The sequence below is a fragment of the Podospora pseudopauciseta genome, chromosome 3 (assembly GCF_035222475.1).
Source record: "Podospora pseudopauciseta strain CBS 411.78 chromosome 3, whole genome shotgun sequence".
NCBI lineage: Eukaryota > Fungi > Ascomycota > Sordariomycetes > Sordariales > Podosporaceae > Podospora > Podospora pseudopauciseta.
This window is the reverse complement of record NC_085893.1, coordinates 2,850,023-2,872,021: the sequence shown is the minus strand read 5'-3', so window position 1 is coordinate 2,872,021 and position 21,999 is coordinate 2,850,023. Positions and strand designations below refer to the sequence as shown.

Sequence of the window (21,999 nt, the reverse complement as noted above, 5' to 3'; positions counted from 1 at the left end):
GAGGTCAGTAGTGTGGTCACTCAGCAAATATTTGACATCATCACCAGCATATCAAAGTCAAAACATAGTCATTTCCAACCACCCCATCGTAGGGCAGCAGTATTATATTAACTTGATATTTTTCTTCCCCCCATCACCACCTTAGAATCTCATCCTTCCATCGGTATCAAACCCCCTTTCCACATCTCAATATGCTCAAAGATACAAGAAAAAGGGTATCAAAAGTGCTGTAACTCCCTTCTCTTTTAGGGCTGGCATTTCCTCTCCTTTCTCTCTTCCTCTTTCCCTCTCCTAAATTGTTCATCGACATCGTAATTCTTCATCATCTCTATCCCTCCCTTCCTCTAAATATGGTTTCCCCCCTTAAATCAGCTCCCGCCTCGCCCCCCGCATGAAAAAGCTGAGTGTATATGTGACCCGAATCTCTCGATATGTCCAGAATAAAAGTTTGCAATATAAATAGCAGTAAATGTTGACTGATTCCTTCTTTGCCAACCTGACTCAGGTTGGTGTCGGGAGGATAGTGTTGATTCGTGGTTGGTGTGGGCAGCCAGGAGGGAACAGCAAGTCGACTGCGGTATGCGAAAAGCACGATGCATTGACGCCAGACCTCTGGAACTTGTGTAATCTCATCTTTTCAATACAAGCTGAATGTTGCCCAGTTTCCATGATAAGTTTCGTATATCCAAAAGTCGTCCTAGGCCTTTTCTCCAGCGCTAGCCAGCAGCTTTTCCAGCTCCTTGTTCTCCTTCACCAACTGGTCAATCCACACGTGTGTCGCGATGAGGACGCCAGCCTTGCTAAGATTCTGGTTGATGACTGTCGGCACGATTTGGTTGAGCTTTGCAAAGCCATCCTTGATAATGTTGCGGCGCTTCTGTTCGCTCTTGATGTGATTCTCCCGCTTCTGTGCCTCTGACAGGTTCTCTCGAGGCGGCTTGGCTGCTGTTGACTTTTTCCGTTTCCCGTTGGCTGGGGGAGTGGCGCCGTCTTCTACGGCAGAGGCGGCGATAGATGGCTTTCGCCTCTTGGCGGTTGGCGGCGACAAGGCCGACCTAAGTGGTGACGGAATAGATACCGGAGTCTCTTGGATAACAGAGCGTTCTTGCTCCTCGTCTTCGTCGTCCGAATCCGTCGACTTGTCGCTTCTTCTGCGCTTTTTCAGGGCGCTCGATGAGCCGTCGCTTTGTGGTGGATTTGGTGAAAGGTCGGACGTCTTCAGTTGTAGGGGTGATATTACCCCGTTCGTTGTGGTTTGTGGAGGGTGAGATGCTGCCCACGGCTCAGGACTGGGTGCTCGTGTGGGAGCATTGCTGTGGTTTCGTTGCAGGCAGCTCAAAGTTGCCAGCTGCTTCGCGGCGATGTGTTCTGTTGATTCTCTCTCGTGCCTCGGAACGAAATGTTGGGCGTTGCTGAAACCTGGATCGGATCCAAACAGGACCTCCACCGTTCGTGATGGTCTCGCTTGTTGAGAATGGGATGGCCCAGCATTTGAAGCGAAAATGTTGAAGCTGTTGGCATCTTGGTGCAAGGGCATTGGTATCCCGTGAGAGGGCATGAACTGCAAGTTGGTACGGGGGGACTGCTGCTCAGATGCCGGGAGCAGAGCTGTTGCGGCACTCAGGACATCGGCCGATGGCTGGCCCATCGGGGTGGGAGCAAAGTTGTTGCTGCCGTGAGATGCATAATGAGGACGGATTGGAAGGGCCGAGTTGTACTGTTGCATGGGCTCCTGATAAAGCATGTTGTCGGTGTTCACTCCAAAGTTCAACTCATGACCGACAAGCAGTTCGTCTGACCATTGCTCCGAGTGCAGACCTAAACCCTCACCCCATGATGTTCCAGGATTGTCGCTCTGAAATACTCCAAAGAATGATTGCAGATAATCGGTGCCATCTTCACCGAGAAGACTCTGGCCCGAGATTTCGAGGCCACCGGGATTGGCGAACAGGTCTGGATGGTCTAGTGTGGGATCTCCGTTCGGATTGTTAATGTCGTCTGGAAACAGGCTATTAGTATTCTATGATCCAACTCTTTTTTGCTCCTTGAACACCTACAGCCGAATAGAAGACCGCCGGAGGGGTGCGTCGGTCCCATCGTGTGCGGGCGCCGGGCCAGGAGCATATCCGCCAGCTGTCAGGCAAAAAGGACGGTATGCGTCAAGACCTCGAAGCTTGTGTATTGTGCACTGCTGTCTCGGTGCAAGCTGCCATCAACCGTTGTGAAGTGGCGTTGAGCTGTGGAGGTGATGATGATGGATAGCTAGCTGTTGGGAGCTTGGAACGTAAACGAGACACGTCGCTCGCGTATAGCCGTGGCAAAGGGGCAATCGTCACGTCGTAGGCAGTATAGCAATACCACTGTAGCAGTGTTGAGCTAGAAATATGGGCGGATGACACCGATGGCGGCCGTGATAGTAGAATGCTCGTGGTGATGGTGGTGGTTCGAGTGGGGAGCCAAAAGAAAGAGGCACATGCAAAAAATAAGAGGGCCAGCTGGGTTCTTCAGGACGTGCAAACAGGGAGACGGAGAGCTGCAGGGAAGTATTTCTCCAGTTTCACAGAAGACCTCTCTGGCGCTAGCGTTGTGCGGGGGAAGAACAGGGGGTGGCCCTCTGTTCCCGTCGACGGGCTGGGTCCTGACGGGGATGACTGGACAGGGGGGTGATCAGAGGAGAGGTCGAGGTTGAAGTCGAGGTCGAGGTCGAGGTTGAGGTCGAGGTCAAGGGGAGAAGTAAGTGGTAAAAGACGGACAACCAAACAATAAATGTTGTTGAAAGGAAAGAAAATGAACGATGATAAATTCAGAACTTCCAGGCAATCAACTACAAGGCTGACAAGAAGACTTTCAACACAGGAAACGGAAGACGGGAAAAGGAAACCTGACGAGGTGCTTATGTGTGATGGATTTGATTTGGGGTTACCTAGTAGTTCAGCCCTTTACCAAGTACCTGGAAGTAGTTGGCAAAGTGATGCTGCCACCAACCAAGAATGTGTGTGTGATGGGTGTCGTGGGATGAGGAGATAGTGCAGGAGTTCAATCTTGAAAAAGGAGCCTCGGGAATCCCAAGACAGGCGGGGTGCTGCATCGCTTGCTTGATTCATGGCGCTAAGCCCCTTCCGGAGCGAGGCCGCTGCGGGGCTCCCTTTTCCGGCAAGGTCTCATCTGCTATGTGAATCGTGCATGACTTGCATTCGCAATTAAACAACATATGCTTTAAACAGAGAATCACATGTCTTTTTTCTTCACGCTCACCACCAGAGTCTTGGCTTGGCTGGATGGCAGCAACGTTTTCTCAGATTTTCTGAACAACAACAACAACAAGATGCTCCATCAGACCAGTCACCAGTTACCAGAGGTCACCCGGACTGGAGTCGCATTCCCAACGGCCAAATTCACCTCTTGGGTGGGTAGCATGGTGTCCGAGCTGAGCAAATGCATTGCCCGTCCTCATCTCGCCCTGCTGGTAGCTCCGGGATTCGTGCCTGATTATCATCGAGTTCAGACATCGGTACGGAGTAGTGTAGATCTCGATGGTTTCCAGAAGTGTTCTCCTCCGCATCTTGGCAGCCCTTCCAACCGGGCCTTTACCGGTTCGCTGACCGCACATTCAACCCTTGTACCTGATTCTGCAAACCATCTTCAAGAACTGGGATAGAGATTACCTCGTACACATCCTTCAGAGTGTACAGTACTTTGTTGATATCTCTGCCGTCCTTATTTTCCAGAGATTCAGACGCAACGTTCGAGAAGCATCGCTCTAGCTCGTCTGGGCGCTCAATCCTGTCATCAAGGCCACCCCCCCAAAACGGTCACAGGGCCGAGATCACGCTGCAGGTCAGCGTCATGCCTTCACAGCGAGATCTGCCGACAGGGATCAGGGCGATGCTCGAATCCCGAACCAAATCATAATTTTGACAGACCCTTCCGAGCAGTCTCGTCCGTTGTCAGCGTTTTGCGTCCCGCTCTGTTCCGCCATGTCCGTCCGCGGGGTCGTGTGGTGACCGGTATTCGTAGGGTTCGGCCAACCGACCGAGGCTCACGGGAACACGCTTGACCTCAGGGCGGGTTGCCAGCGTTACATCAACGCTCAAACACGTTCTTCATGTGCAAAAAAAAAAAAATAGCTTTCTGTATTACCACATCTTGCCATTGAATATCACTTTTGGGAGGGGAGTTATTCAGCTCGAGTTTCTTGTGTTCTTTGAGCCCTTCATTTGGTTGGAACTGCCGCCGCTGTGGTTGTAAGACCGAGTCTGGCCATATTCGGTGTCAGCGTGTCACTGTACCGTGTCGGATATCTCATCTTCCAAAGTCACCAAACACCGGCCGTCTGGATGGCACCACCAGCAAAATCCTCTCTGCCGGCTTCGCCCGCTGCAGCTCCGTCTCCGTCACTTATTTCTGCGGCATCACCATCCTCAGCGGCGCAACTGATCCAATCCATACCCCCATGGAAGCATAGAAGAGGATGGGATGCCGGCATTCCCCCTATTCTCCGGCCGCTGGTGCGGGCTTACCTCTTGGGCTATGCAAGTACGGTAGCACCGAGACTTGCCTCGCTGCTAATTCAGCATCTGACGCGCCTGTTCAAGAAACACTACGACACACCAAAACAAGAGGCATCATCAACATCAACAAAACAGCAGTCAACCGACACATTCCTTGCGTCGCTCATACGCACACTCAAGGGGGGTTTTGATTGGCACAGGTTCCCCACATTCTGTGCGCTGCTGGCAGGCGGAAGCACGTTGCTTGAGGTGTGTAACATATATGCAACCTGCACTCACCTCGAATTGTGACCACACCTTTTTCTCCAAGACATGCATAGACATTTCGGAGATGTTACCTTGCCTCGACCTAACTAGCCTCTCATACAACCACCAGCGTAGCTAATGATCCGGTGTCAACACATTAGGTGCCATTGAAAGCGGCATTTGACCGTCTCGCCAAGAACCTACCTGACATTGCCAAAAGAAGGCAAGTTCACTTTTATCACTATCCGTTGCTCTCGTCATAGGTAGTACTTCCACTTACACACATCACACACAGGCTAGCAAGGTTCATCGCCTCCTTCACCTCAGCCTACCTCTCCCTCGCCATCCTCCAATCCAAACCCACCTCCTCCTTCACCACCACCATCACCAACCTGGACGGCACCACAACCCAAACCCCCCTCGCCGGCCGCACCCTCGACCTCACCCTCTTCGCCCTCACCCGCGCCATCGACGTGGTAATCGGCACAGCATGGAACCTCCACCGCCAGCGCCGCCAGGCATCCAATAAATGGACCCGCCTCGAATCTCTCATCTCCAACGTCACCGACCCAGCCATCTTTGCCCTTTCTTCCGGAATGGTAATGTGGTCCTGGTTCTACTACCCCTCCTCCCTCCCCCGCGCCTACAACAAATGGATCGACTCCGCCGCCGCCGTAGACAGCCGCCTGATCCAAGCCCTGAAGCGTTGCCACGACGGCACCCTCCGCTACGGCGAGGAGACGGGGCAAGCGGAGTTGCTCGGGTCGATGTGTAAAGACTACAACCTGCCAGAAGTGTGGGGTGATCCGGCCAAGTCGATCCCTTTTCCATGTGAGATTGTTCACATGGGCTGTGGACCGAGCTGTGAATACCATGCCCTCTCCCGCTTTGTCAGGTCGTTCAAGTGGGCTATGACGACTTACTTGCCGCTGTCCCTGCTTCTCGCCTTGAGGAACCCAAGCAAAAAGGCGTTTAGACGGGCGGTTCTGTCAGCTGCTAGGACGTCGACCTTTTTGGGGACGTTTATCACACTTTTTTATTATGGGGTGTGCTTAGCCCGGACGAGGATCGGGCCGCATATTATTGGGAAGGGGATTAAGGAAAGGAATATGATTGATGGGGGGATTTGTGTGGGCACGGGGTGTGTGCTTTGCGGGTGGAGCATTTTGATTGAGAAGGTGGGGAGGAGGAAGGATGGGGGGTTGTTTGTTGCTCCGAGGGCGATGGCTACATTGCTGCCGAGGAAGTACGAAAAGACAAAGGAGTGGATGGAGCGGGTGGCGTTTGCGGGGAGCACGGGGGTTGTTTTTACTTGTGTGCTGGAGGATCGGGGGAGGGTGAGGGGAGTTCTGGGGGGGTTGTTGGCTGGGGTGTTGAATCATTGAGGTGTGTAAATTAGGGGAAGGGGGGGGGGCACAAAAAAGGTAATGTGTATGATTACTGTCTGGTGAGGGTGAGACGTGGCGTGGCATAAGATAGACGATACCTAAGTGTGTACGACAGGATACCTATGCTCAAGACTGGCCATAGCAATATATTACTCTTGACAAGTAAAGGGAGCTGTGGGCTGGGTATCTACACCCACACCATCATGGTGCCATGGTTATTCAAGGGTAGAGGTATGGCACGGTTGAACTGAACCCTAGTTCTTGACCCATTTCACAGTCGTAAGAGCGGAGCGAATATATCCCAAGATACGCCACCCCTTACCCAGCGGCGCAATGCCCTTACCCCAACAATTCTATTCTCATCCTCGCCTCACCGACCTCACCGCTTGCCCATAAAAATTGGCAGAGCCATAGTATATACCCCTACAATGTAGATCTACTCTGTTTTCACCTTTACCCACCCTGCGGCTCAACCCAACCCTCATCCAGCTCATGCCACCGCCCATGAGCCTCCACCGCAAAAACCGGAATGACACAGCCACAAAGCCGGCACCTCACGCCATCCTGCTCATCTTCCTCCTCGACCCATTCCACCTCGGTGTCGTCACTGGTATCTTCGGCCTTTTCCTCCCCATCTGGGGGTTCATCAGCAAAAGCAACGCCCCTAATCTCCTCCACCTCCCTCTGCCTCTGAAATGCAGCCATGATATCCCCTCCCCGGCTGCTTTCCTTCGCCCTATCCATGTTGGTGACACATACGTTGAGCAGCCCGATGCAGAGTTTACTCTTGTCCGGATTCAAACTGTGAAACAACGGCATCAACGTCCCCTCAACCAACCTCTCCGCAATACTTTCTGGCTCAATGTTGAGATCAAAAACGAACCTAGGCAACACAGCCGATTTGGATACCCGACCGTGGTTATACTCAAACTTATCCCACTCCGACGGCGGATGATATGGTCGGGTTGTCAACCTCAGCGTCTTTGGCTGTGCCAGCCACCTCCCCTTCCCCACACTAGTTGGTACTGGCGATATAGGTGGAGTGACCGCATCAAAACCATCCAACAAATCAACATGCATCCGCCGCAGCAGAGAGGTAGTAATCTGAACCAAACCCGCCCTGACCTGCGACAGCTGCGTCAAACCGCGATAGGTATCCTCAATGCCTATCTGCCTCGGCACATCCCTCGCCGGCTTGACCTCTGAACCGTCAATCCCGTGGAGCAAAAGCCAGACTTTCTGGCCTATACCCTTCTCCCCACCACCACCGCTACCGGCCAACAGCCGTTCAAGAGCGAAAGGGGAGACGGCCGGGTTGGTTCGGGCGTTGTGAACGGTCAGGTCGCCGTCGTCGTCGGTTTTGAGTAAGCTTTTCATGGCGGTGATGGTTTTGCTGCCAATGCCGGGGATTTTCCGAAGAGGTAATGGGTCGAGGAATGGGACGGGACTGTGGGAGGAGAGGAGGGTGGTCTGGTTGCGTGGCTTGTTTCTATCGCCAGCTAGCTTGGCGAGGAGCTTGTTGGTGGATATGCCACAAGCAGAAGTATACCCCAGATCTTCTATCTGCTGGCGGAGGTAAAAGGCGAGGTGGCTGCCGAAGAGGAGCCTCAGCCTCAAGCTATCCGTGCCCTCATTTTCGCGGTCAGAAACAAAATCTGGAGGCCAGACACACCCCTTCACCTGCCGGGCATCAAACGCAAACCCCCTTTCCGGATCCTCCCTCGACAGACAAAACCACGACTCCTCCAAGCAGTGATGATTCACCAACCCCAGGTTGTAAGCCACGACATCAGTCACATCCAAGAAAGCCTCATCCAACCCCAACCTCTCCACCCTCCCGTTCCAAGAATAGGACTTTAGCAGGGAGTAAATCTGCTTGGAGACATCCCTGAAGGGTGACAGGTCCTCCCCGTCTGCCAGGACAAGGTCGGGACACAGCCTCTTGGCCTCCTGGATCCCCATCAGCTTCTTCACCCCGTGCTTTCTCGCGACGTAGTTGCACGTGGCAAGGATGGACTTTTGCTTGATGCCGAGGGGTACAGACTTGAGGTGGGGGTTGGCGTTTTCGATGCACTGTGTTTTTTGCACACTGTGTTAATGGGCTGGTTCAAGAATAAGCAAAGGGGACGGATCGGAATGAAATGTGAGCAAGGTTACATGTCTATTATTATGTATGACGACGCGGTAGGATATTGAATAATAAGAGGATTTCAGAAATTTACATGCCTGTGCGTAGAAGCAATCTAGATCCTGGATAGGGTGCGGGTGAAGGTGTTAGCTGAGGTTCCGGAAAAAGTAACCATTTTGATATAGAGGTAAGGTTAGACATCCACCAAAACGGGAAGGACGAGAAAAGACAGCACTGTAGGGGACGGAGAATGAAATGGCCACTTACAAAATGCAGGATGACCCGGTCGTCTCCTTTTCGGCGTGGCGCCTTCCTCTTGGAGTCCAGGTTGTCCATGTCCATGTCCATGATGTGTGTGTTGTTTCTTTCTGTTTCGTTTTGTTTACATTTTCGTCATCCTCGAGGATAATCAATCGAGGGGTTTATCGTCTTGGTAGTTTCAATATTCCCTAAACCGACATGCTGGGACAGGATGGCTAGCGTAGTGTAGCTCAGCTTCTGGGGTCGTTCTATTTTAATCCCCCGCGCTTTCCCTCTTCAGTACTGGGCTTGCCCTGCTGTCCACCCCAACACGTCCGTGCACACCTGGAATCTGGAGAACAGGCGGACACCGCTCAGACGGAAGGTGGGGAATCGGCTCCACAAAAAGCGCAAGAACTTAAAGCTTCTTTTAAAGGATCTGAAGGAAAAAGAAGAATCCTGGACAAAAGGGAACGGAATGTTTGCTATCCGACCGACTTTTAGAAACATTCTTTTTTGTTTTTTTTGTTTTGCAGAAACCGAATCCAGCCGGGCGTCCCGTTCGCCTCAGTTGGCAAGGGCCCGGCTCGGAAGATCAAATCGAGTGCGTTGGAGGGGGGAAAGGGTTTATTTTGGGCATAGCACGTGGACGGCGTCAAACTTGGTTCTTTCTCGTCTAGATCTGTGTGACACAGCTGGCTGACAGATTTCGTTGTACGGTACCTCCATGCTTACGTACTTTACTCCGGTACACACCACTTTACGCAGTCGGTCTGGAGAAGGGCAGCCAGCCCAGCCCAGCCCAGCACGAGATCCGATGGCCCGCCCGGTCATAATGCGGGAGACCCTGGTGATTATTTGGGGGATAGACGGACGGAGGACAGCCCAAGCCTCGCCTTGGAAAGGATTGGTACTAATTTCAATAGGCAAACATCTTGGGGGCTGTGATGACGGGGAAAACATTCTAGAAGAGTAGTGTACGAGGCGGTGGGATCCTGAAGGAATGGCTAACTAACAACAAGAATCAGGACTCACCGTATCCCCAGGGGGACGCTTCTAAAAAGAGAGGAGAAAAAGAGAAAGAGAGACAGAGAGTGAGAATCATGGTTCTTGAATAGACGCGATGTGACTTGGCCTGCATGCGCTCTGCATGCGGTGTCGGCCGCTCTGATTGGGTCGTTGGGCGCTTGCGCCTGCAATATGCATCTGGTGTGCCAACCACTAGCAGCCCAGGTTGAGGGACACACACGGCCAGAGAAGAGGAGTTGATCGCGTCTATACTTGTGCCCTAATGCCGCATGCGCATTAGTCCCGAACACCCCCGGTCTGGCGCTTCCCCCCTTGCTACCCCCCCACCCTCTCTCTCTCTCTCTCTCTCTCTCTCTCGCTCTCGATGACTGTTTAGTGTACTCTATACTATATAGCCGCCCATCTCCCGTCCGCGACTGAGATACCGGATCTCTGGCTCACCCACACAACTACCGTGTGCGCTTTGATATCAGATCTGCCGTCCCTTTTCCAGCTGGCTTGGAATTCGGGATTGTCTAGAGGAAGGAAAGATGGCGACATCACCACAGAGCCCACCAAAGAGACCACGCCTCTCTCTTCAAATCACAGCCATCGCCAATGGCCCCAGTGTACGGACATCGAGGAGGGTGGCGGCAGCGGTAGACATGAAATCGCCCACGGCCTTCAACACACTGTCAAACGTCTACGCTACCGCTGTCGACCGCTCAACGCCGATTCAAGAAAACCCGCCAACGGCTCTGCTGAGCGGTAGGCCAATACTGCGGCTCCAAACCCAAACCCAAGATGCCGCGCCAGCAACAGCAACGGCAGCAACCGCCAAAGCCAGGCACACCCCCTATTTAGGTCCATATCTCGACACACCTCTCACTGCGCAGCCACTATCCCCCGCCATCGCCATCAGCCGCGAGGTCCAATTCCCCAGCGCCATGACCGCCACCCCCCCATTATCCGCCCAAGCCCAAGACGCAAACGCTCGTGTCTTTACCTTTGACAGCACCAATAAGCCCGGTCTCCCATCACGGCATCAAAATCAGTCTCAACAAGAGAGCACCGCTCCAGCTTCATCATTGCCATCACAATCCCTCAAAAGAAGAACCAACACCTTGCCAGCCAACATGACCCCCAAGCTCCCCTACACCCACCCCCGGTCTCTACGGTCCATCCTCCGCAACTCCCCCTTGCCACCATTGACCACCAACCTGTCACCCTCCACAGGGCAGAACATTTCCCCCAGGCGGACCTCCCTCCGCCTCCAAGAAAGAGCCGCCAGGCGCGTGGCGTATAACTCACCCCTGGAACAAACGATAACAACCCACAAATACACCCGATCACATATTGATCTCCTAGTAGCCGACGACGACACCACCCCCGTCAGCCCCTCCGTCACCTCTGACGAAGGCGACCTTGACAGTAACTCCACAGTCTTGGACCAAACCATGGCTTACTCCAACCTGACCCGCGACGGGGGGCAAACACCGGGTCCGTTTGAGGAAATGCGACGTCGCATGGCCGACATGAGGGCCAGCACACCCACTACTTCCTCCTCATCAGCTTTGTCGCCTACTTCCACAGGCGGCATCAGGAAAAAGGGCGGGAAAAGGAGGGAGAAGAAGAGGAGGTGGGTCTGGACGATTGGACAGGACGAAGACGGGGAGGAGAGTCTCCCTTCTTCTTCATCAACCACCCCAGCAACAGCGGTACCAACGCTGGCGATCCCAACAGCAGGGAAAAAGCACCCCCTGGCTGCCTCGACTACCGTCCCTGTGATTGCGCTCCCGGCTCCAAGACCAAGGGGTAGACAAACAAAATCAACAGTCGGCACGAACAGAATGGGGATGGCGGTTGCTCCTCCTGCTATCACACAACAACAACAACAACAACAACAACAACAACAACAACAACAACAAGAGCAACAACAGACCCGAGAGGAGAGGGAGCCAACCCCCATCCCTTCTTCATTGCTGCCCATCCCACATTCAAGCCCGGGTTCTTGGTCCAACTCATCAGGGTACTCGGGGTATTCCTCCGACGCGGATATTTCCATGCCTAACCAGCAACAACAACAACCCTACCTCTCCATCCAAACAACTGCTCATCATCAACTATCCTCTGCAATGGCGATTGAGCCCCCCACTCCCAGCGTGGAATCCATCGCCTCGTCCACCCAAGACAGCGTGTTTGAGCATACAATCGGGTATTCTTCGAGTTTGAGAGGATCGATCAGCTCGGCTGGGGGCGGGAATGGACAGGATGTGGAGATGAGCGATAGTAGTTCTTTTACTTCTGTGGAGGAGCAGGAGGAAAACAATCATTATACCTACCAAGGGAAGGGGAGAGTCATGGTGAGGGGGGAGGATGTGGAGATGGAGGAGGGGACCCCGACTATGACTGCTAGGCCGGTGGGTGCGCCGTGGAGGGTGGCTGAGGGGGGGTTGATTGCCTAGGTGAGAGGTTGATTTTTTTTTTTGGGGCGGGGGGGTCTCTCTGGCATCAGGATTGGGAAGAGATGGATTGGATTGGGAAGGGCTGGGAATATGTATATGATGGACATGAACATGATGGATATGATGGGAATTGGATACCAAATAATCATGTGTTACAAAATCTCCCGAGAGGAGAGGAAATCTAAAATGAAATACAAATTTGCATCAATACCACACTGTTCTCTCTCCATTTGAGTTATCCTGAAAACACACGTCGAGATGATCCTCAAACCCCCCCCCTCAGTATATCTTGATCTCGGTTGACACCCCCTCCGATCAGATCCCACCACCCTTCCCCCTCCCAAAAGATCGGTAACACAGATCCCCGTCCCATCTTTTTCCATTCCCCACAACTTCCCAAGCTGCGTGTTTCTATAGCATGAGCCTTTACTCCCTCCCACTTACATACTCACACGTTAAAAGTGGGGCCCCATGACATCACCCAACCCAAACCAACCACAACCACAGACGTCATACATCTCCATCCCCCCCAAAACCCATCCATTCATCTCCTTTCCCTCCATGATCCACCAACCAGGATACCTACCTCTCATCCTTGCCTGTTCACTGATTGTCTTGTTTCAAAGCTCTTTCTGGTGGTGTAGGGCTGTCACATATTTCTCGTGCTACGTAATAAGAGCAGGAGGAGCTTCCCCCTTCCCGAAGCTTTGTTGTCATCTGAAACTCTCGTACTCGCCTGAGAAACCGGAACTGGGTGTGGCCGGGAGGGGGAGCTGCCTATGATATAATAGTCGCTCTCTCTCTCTCTCGTTGAGGCTGAACGCCCATTTACATTACATAGCAATTTAATACCTACCTACCTACCCGTCCTCCTTACCTACCTTTCCACTTCCCCTCCTACCCACCCTTCAATGTTTCATGCAGTAGGTTACTCCCACCTACAGCTGCTGCCGTTGCCTTTCTCCAAGGGTACAACCTGCACCCTCTTAAGGATTCATTGGTCGACGTCAAGTTCAATGATAGACGATTCATTCATGAATAACCAGCAACAATGAGCAACTACCAAGCCCACCAATACCCGGTAACGGGCCAGCACTACTCCGGCACCAACCGCATCCCAAACATCAAGCAGTTCGCCGAAAGCCTCGACCGAGACAAGAAGAACCGAGACAAAAAGGTCGAAGAGCGCGAGCACCGCCTCCGCCATGGACCCGTTCAGCCCCAAGCCAACGGCGGCGACGTTCAAGATCACGTACCCACCCACAGCGCCGGCAAAAACAGGCGTACCGTGACCGACCCCGTAACGGGAAACGAAGTCGAAGTAGTAGACATCACCTCCGACCATGTCAAGAACGCTGCCGAGCCCAAGGTTAGTTTCCCTTTTTCATCATGGTGGTACACAGATGGAGGCCGTGCTGACACACAAAATCCGCCAGTTAACCGTCCCCAACGCGAATCTGAACAAACCCACAACCTTGGCCACATCACCGGACCAGTCCGGCGAGGAATACCGAAAAGCCCAAGATGAAACCGCCCCCCCGGACCCCGTCCACAAGGGCGCCACCTCAGACGTGCCCATCCACGGCGAGGCGACCAACGTGCTCTTCCACCCGACCCCGAGCATCAGCTTCGAGGGAATGTTTGAGAGCATCGAAGCCCGCGCCAATGTCCTCTGCGCCGCCGTCTTCTTCGGCATCGTGCTCATTGGCAAAATGTTTGGTGGCTCGCTTTGGGGTCTGATCCCGTTGGCGGCTGTCATCAGCTCGGGCATTTTCCTTTGGGCCAAGGACCTCATCAAGCAAGGGCGTGCCAACGAGTGGGCGGCGGAGAAGAAGAGGGGAGAGACCGCTGTTGTGAACCTCATTCCGGAGAGTGTTGAGTGGTTGAATACCGCGATGGGGCTGATCTGGGGCCTGGTGAATCCCGAGATGTTCGCCGCGGTGGCTGATACTCTGGAAGATGTCATGCAGGCCTCCGTTCCCGGTGTTATTGAAAACGTCAAGGTCAACGACATCTCCCAGGGCAGCAACCCGTTACGCATCCTCAGTCTGCGAGCACTTCCCGACTCGCACGTAGAGGACCTCAAGGAGGATATCCGGAAGCAAGATGAAAAGACCAAGGATCCTCAAGAGATGGCGGCCGATGAGCAAGGAGGTGACTTTTACAACCTCGAAGCGACTGTTGCATACCACTCTTTGCCATCTAGTGGTGATGTGTCGAGCAAAGCAGCCAAGAACATGGGCATGCAGCTGATCTTTTACCTCGGTATCAAGGGCCTCTTTGGTGTTCCCTTCCCCATCTGGGTCGAACTGAACAGACTGGTCGCCACCGTTCGTTTGAGAATCGCACTGGCTCCTAACCCGCCCTTCATCAAGACCCTAAGCTTTACTTTGATGGGCTTGCCCAAGGTCGAGGCGAGCTGTGTTCCCCTGATCGAAAAGGGGGCCAACATCCTCAACCTGCCCCTCATCTCCAACTTTGTCAACTGGGCCATCGCCACTGCGGCCAATATGTACGTCGCTCCCAAGTCAATGACACTGGACATTGGCAAGATGCTTCAGGGTGATGCCATCAAAAAGGAGACAAATGCCCTGGGAGTCTTGTACATCAAGATTCACAAGGCCATCGGATTGTCAAAGCAGGACAGGCGGGGCTCCGAGGGTGGGGGGTCGGATCCGTACATCTGTGTTTCCTTCTCCAAGTTTGGGAAGCCCCAGTATTGCACTAGGGTCATCCAGGATGATCTGAACCCCATCTTCAACGAGTCCTGCGCTCTCCTGGTCACCCCTGACATCATTAAGGCGGACGAGCAGCTTAGCCTGGAGCTCTGGGATTCAGACAGAGGTTCGGCTGATGATGTCGTCGGCAAGGTGGAACTCTCGATCCAGGAGCTCATTCAACACCCGGGCAGGATGTTCTCGCAAGTCTCCAAGCTTAGGGGTGTCAAGGCGGAGAGCAGCATGCCTGGTGAGCTGTACTGGGAAGTCGGTTACTTTGACAAGACCAAGTTCAGGTCTGCGCTCCGAACGGACGGCAAGGACCCCAGATTGCCCAAGGCTCTGCAGGACCACAAGGATCTGCAGGACGACAAGGGCGCTCTGGAGACTGCGGAGGAAGATGCGGTTGTCCACACCCCTCCTGACCCGCTCTGGCCTTCTGGTATCTTGTCTATCGTTGTTCACCAAATTGTGAGTCTGGAGCTCGAAGATGTCAAGGGCTCAAACGGCAAGAGAAAGGGCAGGGAGTATGAACCCGCCCGGGATGCCGGAGAGATCAAGGAAGAGGAAGGAAAGAAGCTGCCGAGCTCATACTGCACCATCTTGCTCAACGACGAGCTGGTGTACAAGACCCGCACCAAGGTGGTGTCATCCAAGCCTATCTTCGAAGCTGGTACCGAGCGCTTTGTGAGAGATTGGAGGTCTGCCATCGTCACTGTCACTGTCCGCGACTCCAGAAACCGGCAACATGACCCAATCATCGGTGTTGTTCCTCTCAAGCTTTCAGATGTGCTGCAGACCAGCAGCCAGAGCACACGGTGGTACCCTCTCGATGGTGGCATTGGGTTCGGCAGAATCAGAATCAGCCTGCTGTTCAGGAGTGTTGAGCTCAGACTTCCACGCAACGAGCTTAGTTTCGGGGAGGTAGGCACCTTTGAGTTCTTGTCTGACAGGATCTCCACTGTGAACTACAACCCTGGAGAGAACACCAAGCTGAAGCTGAGAACTGGCGGCAGTTCTGCTTCGATCAAGGGCTCGTTCTGCCATGGCACCCAGGAAGGAAACGGCATCGAATGGGATATTTCCGGTGAAGGCAAAGCCCAGAAGGTTAGATTGCCGGTTCGGTTCAGATACCGCAGCCCGGTGTTTTTTGAATTTCACCCAAGCGGCAAGCGGAGAAAGACGGATACGTTTGCTGCCTTTTGGCTTTGTGACGTGCCGGACTCGGAGGAGAAGGACTTCAACATCCCCATCTGGAGGTGCAACAACGGCCTGAGGCTTTCGCAAAACTACATCACCGAGGAGAACTGCTCCTCTCTACCGTGCCTCAAAGTGGAGGAGATTGGCAGACTGAGATTCAGGGGCCGGTTCAAGCCGGGGACGGACCAGGACCACCTTCGCTTCGTGAGCGATAACAACTCTCGGGAAACTATTGAAACCTGGGAGGCTTGCTACGCCGAGGGAGTGAGGGGCGAGCATGTCGCTGCCGAGGTGCCTCCGCTGGTGCAGAGGCTCCACGACGAAAGCTTGTTACGGGAGCGAGATGTCTTGCGCAATGCATCTCAGGAAGAGAAGAGGAAGTGGTTGGCCAAGGACGGGACTGACTGGAGCGGTGCCTTTGGGGATGATCCGGCGGCGCTGTTGGCTGCTCGACGGAGCAGGCAGAAATCAGAGGACCTGAGTACAACTGACTATGAGAGCAGTCATTCGACAGACGATGAGGATGTTGACTTGGGTATCAACGATGCCACGCACGAGGATGGCGTTGAGCGAAGCAGCGGCGAGAGCTCGGAGAATTACACGTTCAGGACTGATAGCCGTGAGACTGGTGACAGTCGAGCGTCGATGGACAGCAAGAATACGGCCAGATCCTCGAGCAGCAAGAATCCCATTAAGCAGTACAAGGACTACAAGGAGCGCAAGCGGGATCTGCACCGTCAGCATCGGGGTCTGATGCAATGTAAGTCATTTGCACCATTGGATAGATAGGTACCTTATGTTTTCAGCTACTGACATGTCGGATAGGGAAGCCCATGCGTAACGTCCAGTTCGCCAAGAACGAGGCACTTTTTGCTGCCCGGAGGGTGACAAAGATGGGAAGCTTGAGTGGAAGGAAGCCTGATGTCGAGACTGAGGTCTAGGCAAGGAGATAATGGAGTGCTACATGTCCTGGTGAAGCTGATGTGACGAGTCCATGTTTGATGATTGGAGTTGGGAAAAGAGTTTTTTTTTTTTTCTCTTGTGTGTTTAGGGCTGGTAATCAGCGGTAAGTGTAATGAACCTATACCGAACGCTTATTCCATTGCGTGATGATTGTGGGAAGATGAGGAAGCTGCCATCTCTCCTGTTGTCAGTGGCCACCCAGATAGTTCCTGCCTTACCTGGAAGCGAGAAATCCAACGGTCTTTCCCCGATTGGATTTGAAACCGATGTTTGCGCCTTGCCACTAAGAAATCTCTTCTCTCACATTGCCGTGAAAAAAAGTTGGGCCTACCTACTACACCAAGGTAGTATCATCTCCATCTTCCTACATGGCCAACTCATTCTGTTGACATCAAAATTGACCGCTCGGAAACCAAAGGTAACCTTGAACCCAATCGGGCACGAATCTTCCCGCAACGGCAATGGAGATTGTGTGATACTGACACAAGCTGGAAACGAGCTCCAAGCTACCAAGCTGTCAAGCAGCAAGCTACATGCTGGTTCGGACCGCAGCTCGGGGGTGGTTGGTGTACGGCGTGGTGCCGGAGCCGGGATCGGTTGGTTGGGCGATGGGACAAGGATCCGCGCTTAAAATATCCAACGGTGGAGGAGAGAAGCAAGGCGTCTGGGATGGCCTCGGTTTCGATCTGATATCAGTTTGTTTGTTTGTTGTTCAGCCTATCTCGCCTTGCCATCAACAATCTCGTGAGGAAGCGGAGGCGGGAGGGGATGGCAAGCTGTTATCCATCCCGCGGCTTCACGGAATCCAGCGCCGATAAGATGCCATTCTGTTGATGCCCAGCCCGTTGAGAACGGGTGGATCTCGAGATCTCGCCAAGCAGCGCCATGCGGCAGAGGCTCTGGCGGTCTCGACCATTGTCAACCAACCCCCTGGCAGTGGGAGGCACAGTGGGCGGGTGCCGCAATTATCTTTGACGTCACAGGCACAGATGGCCTTGGCACTTGGGCTCCTACCAACACATGCTTCCACCCCCACCACTGCCACACTGCCACACACCTGGTTGAATTTTACCTTACCCCCCCCTTTCAGGACCATCATTGCCGTCTTCGTCCGTCCATCTGTCCATCTATCCGTCCGTTCTGTGTGTGTGTCCTGAATCTGCTGTGTGTCGTCGACCTGCACCTGATTCGTTTCTCTCCCTACCTACTCGATAGTGAGCACCGTCGAGGTACTCCATACTCACGTTCACTAGTATCTCCACCGCTCAGCTTTGGTGGTGTGTCCAGCCATCCCGCTATCTTTTCTGGTGACACAGAGGTCATCTTCACTCTTTACCGCCACTTCGCCTCCCAGCATCACACATAATGGTTGTCTTCGACGGCCACGAGTTCCAGACGGCCGAGGAATCGAGGCTCAACGAGGATCGCAAGCGCCAAAAGTACTGGAAGAAGTGGGGTTCCTATGTCGCCGAAAGACAGTGGGCTACTGGCAAGTTGCTGCACTGATTGATATTGGTCATGAATGCCTCATCTAACATTGAACTGCAGTGCGCGAGGACTACAGTGCCGATGGTGATGCTTGGAGCCGTGAGTGATCCCTCGTGTGTCATGTTACGGTGCTACCCCTCCTTCTCGTAGTGCGGGATACTCACATAATAACCGATCGGCAGATTTCCCCCACGAGCATTCGAGATCCCGCGCCTACCGATGGGGTGAGGATGGCATTGCCGGTGTCTGCGACACCCACGGCTACCAGAACATCGCCTTTGCTTTCTGGAACGGGCAGGACCCCTTTTTGAAGGAGCGTCTCTTTGGCTTGTCTAACCCTCAGGGCAACCATGGCGAAAGTATCAAGGAAGCCCATTTCCATCTGGATAACACTCCTGTAAGTGCCATTGACACACCTGCACCCCAGAAACCCTAAATCGGCTTGCGCTAACCACATGTTCCTGCAGACGGTAAGACCCTTCATGCAGACGATGGAACGGCCGAAGTTTAACGCTTGACTTACGCATGACTGCAGCACTCGTACATGAAATATCTCTACAAGTACCCTCAGAAGGCCTTCCCCTACGAGGACTTGCTCAAGGAGAATGCCAAGCGAGGCAAGGAGGACAAGGAGTACCAGATCCTCGACACGGGCATCTTTGACGAGGACCGGTACTGGGATATCTTCATCGAGACCGCCAAGGAGGATGACGATCCGGATGAGCTCCTCTTCCGTGTGACTGCGTGGAACAGAGGCCCAGATCCTGCACCGCTGCACATTGTCCCTCATGTGTGGTTCCGTAACACGTGGGCCTGGGGTCGTGAACCGCCTGAGAACAAGCCAGCTATCGGGGTTGCTGATGAGAATCTTCTCAAGTCCAAGCATCACAAACTCGGAGACCGCTATGTCCTTCTCTCACCCTCGCCCGGCGTAGGACCCAGCGGTGATGATGTGCACCCCGAGTTCATGTTCACTGAGAACGATACCAACTATGAGCTGCTTTACAAGGGCAAAAATGAGCAGCCATATGTCAAGGACGCTTTCCATAGGTACATCGTCGATGGCGAGAAGGGTGCTATCAACCCGGCCCAGACGGGAACCAAGGCTGCCGCATGGTACTCTTTCAACGAAGGCGGCGGTGTGGGCCCTGGAGAGTGCGCCGGTATGTTTACCTCTTCCTATCTTTTCCTCAAGAAGATTGACTGACCATCTCAAAGTTGTCCGTTTCCGATTCTCCAGGAAGCCTGAGACCTACCTCGATGAAGAGGAGTTTGATGACCTGATCGAGAAGAGGAGAGAAGAGGCCGATGACTTTTACTACCACATTAGCCCTCTGCCCATGGCCGATGATCTTCGCAATATTCAGCGCCAGGCGTTTGCCGGCATGATGTGGTGCAAGCAGCATTACCTTTTCATCTGGGAGGAATGGGCAAACGGTGACCCCAGCCAGCCTCCCCCACCCGAGTCTCGCAAGGGCATACGCAATTCTGCGTGGAAGCACCTTCACTGTGACGATATTCTATCCATGCCCGATTCCTGGGAATATCCTTTCTTTGCTGCATGGGATACAAGTTTCCACTGCATCACCTTGGCCATGATCGACCCCGAGTTCGCCAAGAAACAGCTCGATCTGTTTACCCGCGAGTGGTACTGCCATCCCAACGGCCAGCTGCCTGCGTAAGCCTTGAATCTTGCGTGTATGTGAAGTGGTTCCCGACTGATAATTTGCAGGTACGAGTGGAACTTTGGCGATGTCAACCCTCCTGTTCACGCTTGGGCTACGTTCCGTACCTTCAAGATCGAGCGCAAGCTGTATGGGAGGCAGGATCTCGACTTCCTCGAGAGAGTCTTTCAGAAGCTGTTGCTGAACTTCACCTGGTGGGTCAACCGCAAGGATGTTGAGGGCAAGAACGTCTTCGAAGGTGGTTTCTTGGGGCTGGACAACATTGGTTTGTTCAACCGTTCTGAGCCCCTTCCTACGGGCGGTACTCTTGAGCAGGCTGACAGCACTGGTTGGATGGGCTTTTACTGCCTGAACATGCTCAACATTGCCCTCGAGCTCGCCAAGCACCGCCGTATCTACGAAGATATTGCCAGCAAGTTCTTTGAGCACTTCATCCTCATCAGTGATGCCATGACCTGGAGAATGGGCCAAAAGGAGGAGCAGTCCCTGTGGAACGAGCAGGACGGCTTCTACTATGATGCCATCTCATGGGGTGGCCCCTGGATTCAGCAGCTGCCCGTGAGGTCGCTTGTTGGCTTGATTCCGCTTTATGCGACCTTGACCTTGGAGCCTGAGCTCCTCAACAGACTTCCCTCCTTCAAGAAGCGCGTGGAGTGGTTCATGAACAACAGGTGCGACGTGGCTGAAAGGACCATGCACAGTATCCGCAAGCGTGGTAAAGGTAACAGGATTTTGCTGTCCCTTGTCAACAAGGAAAGATTGCTCAAGATCTGCGAGCGCATGCTGGACGAGGACGAGTTCTTCAGTCCCTACGGCATCCGGTCGCTCTCCAAGTATCATAAGGAGCACCCTTACTCCATGGACGTCAACGGTCAGACCTTCAAGGTCGGGTATGTTCCCGGTGACTCGGACAGTGGCCTTTTCGGTGGCAACAGCAACTGGAGAGGGCCTATCTGGCTCTGCGTCAATTTCCTGCTCGTGGAGTCGCTGCAGAGGTTCTATCTCTTCTTCGGACAAGACTTACAGGTGGAGTGCCCAACTGGTTCGGGCGATTTCATGCACTTGGGACATGTATCTGAGGAGATCCAGCACCGTCTGCAACACATGTTTGCCCGCCATGACGATGGGCGCCGGAGTATCAACGGCAACAATGATACTCTGGACTTCGACCCCAACTGGAGGGATTACCTTTGGTTTTATGAGTTTTTTGACGGAGACTCCGGGCGGGGTCTGGGAGCTACCCATCAGTGTGGCTGGACGGGTTTGATTGCCAGGATGATTCACGATACTGGGTATGTTTCTCTCCTCTCGTTCCTGGGTTTGACATGAGTACTAATCGTTTTTGTAGTGTCAACTGCCGCCTCCCGCAAACTCCTCGCACCCCGTCCGCCGGCATGGCGCACTACTTCGACGACATCCTCCATCGCCACCTCGGCGGTGCCCAAACGCCCCGCACACCGATGCTCTCCCCTCGCCTCCGTCGTTCCTCCACCAGCCGTTCCATCGCCGCCCGCAGCGATTTCGACTTGAATGACCTCAACGGCTACGACGACGAGGCGGACGGAGGATTCCCGGCCAGGAAGGGATCCATGGCCGCTCCAGGCATGGGTCAAAATGGAACCAACGGTTTGACTCTGAGCCAGAAACTGAAGGGCAGAGAGGAGGATGAGAAGCACTTGCATGCGTATATTCACCAGCAGCTGGAAAAGGTGAGGCTGGAGAGGGGGGCGGATGGGTATTCGCAGGGTGATGAATTCGAGGCTCATGCCAATGAGTAAAAGTTTGGGGAGGGAAATGAGGATGGGATAAGGTTATGCAATGGGATGGGGAGGATATTTTGCTTTTAAAGAGAGAAAATAGTTGATAGATAGAGAGGTTGATGAACGTGATGGCTGGCTTTTTGTTTTTGGAAGCTATTCAAGTCGAAAACTTTGATATCTGCGCCAGTGAAGAAGTGAAA

At 53.5% G+C, this 21,999-nt stretch overlaps 6 protein-coding genes across 6 annotated transcripts; 4 read left to right on the top strand and 2 right to left on the bottom strand.

Moving 5' to 3' along the window:
* Window positions 1–19: 19 nt before the first annotated feature.
* QC763_308150 (uncharacterized protein) lies at window positions 20–3,159 on the bottom strand. Its single transcript, XM_062911263.1, has 2 exons — window positions 2,058–3,159; window positions 20–1,998 (listed from the first exon to the last, which is right to left on the bottom strand). Exons 1-2 carry the CDS (start codon window positions 2,122–2,124, stop codon window positions 698–700), a joined length of 1,368 nt encoding a protein of 455 aa, XP_062767282.1. The 5' UTR covers window positions 2,125–3,159; the 3' UTR covers window positions 20–697.
* A 1,178-nt stretch (window positions 3,160–4,337) lies between these two features.
* Window positions 4,338–6,142, top strand: QC763_308140 (uncharacterized protein; the record flags this gene model as incomplete). Its single annotated transcript, XM_062911262.1, has 3 exons — window positions 4,338–4,760; window positions 4,919–4,980; window positions 5,053–6,142. The coding sequence occupies 3 exons, from the start codon at window positions 4,338–4,340 to the stop codon at window positions 6,140–6,142; spliced, it is 1,575 nt and encodes a 524-aa protein (XP_062767281.1).
* Window positions 6,143–6,598: 456 nt separating this feature from the next.
* Window positions 6,599–9,081, bottom strand: QC763_308130 (uncharacterized protein; the record flags this gene model as incomplete). Its single annotated transcript, XM_062911261.1, has 3 exons — window positions 8,541–9,081; window positions 8,372–8,395; window positions 6,599–8,218 (listed from the first exon to the last, which is right to left on the bottom strand). Exons 1-3 carry the CDS (start codon window positions 8,619–8,621, stop codon window positions 6,599–6,601), a joined length of 1,725 nt encoding a protein of 574 aa, XP_062767280.1. The 5' UTR covers window positions 8,622–9,081.
* A 991-nt stretch (window positions 9,082–10,072) lies between these two features.
* Window positions 10,073–11,986, top strand: QC763_308120 (uncharacterized protein; the record flags this gene model as incomplete). The annotated part of the gene is made up of 1 exon (XM_062911260.1): window positions 10,073–11,986. The coding sequence occupies one exon, from the start codon at window positions 10,073–10,075 to the stop codon at window positions 11,984–11,986; it is 1,914 nt and encodes a 637-aa protein (XP_062767279.1).
* Window positions 11,987–12,515: 529 nt separating this feature from the next.
* QC763_308110 (uncharacterized protein) lies at window positions 12,516–16,844 on the top strand (the record flags this gene model as incomplete). Its single annotated transcript, XM_062911259.1, has 3 exons — window positions 12,516–13,355; window positions 13,423–16,663; window positions 16,729–16,844. The coding sequence occupies exons 1-3, from the start codon at window positions 13,038–13,040 to the stop codon at window positions 16,842–16,844; spliced, it is 3,675 nt and encodes a 1,224-aa protein (XP_062767278.1). The 5' UTR covers window positions 12,516–13,037.
* Window positions 16,845–18,231: 1,387 nt separating this feature from the next.
* QC763_308100 (uncharacterized protein) lies at window positions 18,232–21,822 on the top strand (the record flags this gene model as incomplete). The annotated part of the gene is made up of 7 exons (XM_062911258.1): window positions 18,232–18,322; window positions 18,415–18,453; window positions 18,537–18,751; window positions 18,887–19,517; window positions 19,573–20,032; window positions 20,087–21,331; window positions 21,388–21,822. The coding sequence occupies 7 exons, from the start codon at window positions 18,232–18,234 to the stop codon at window positions 21,815–21,817; spliced, it is 3,111 nt and encodes a 1,036-aa protein (XP_062767277.1). The 3' UTR covers window positions 21,818–21,822.
* Between the last annotated feature and the right edge of the window lie 177 nt (window positions 21,823–21,999).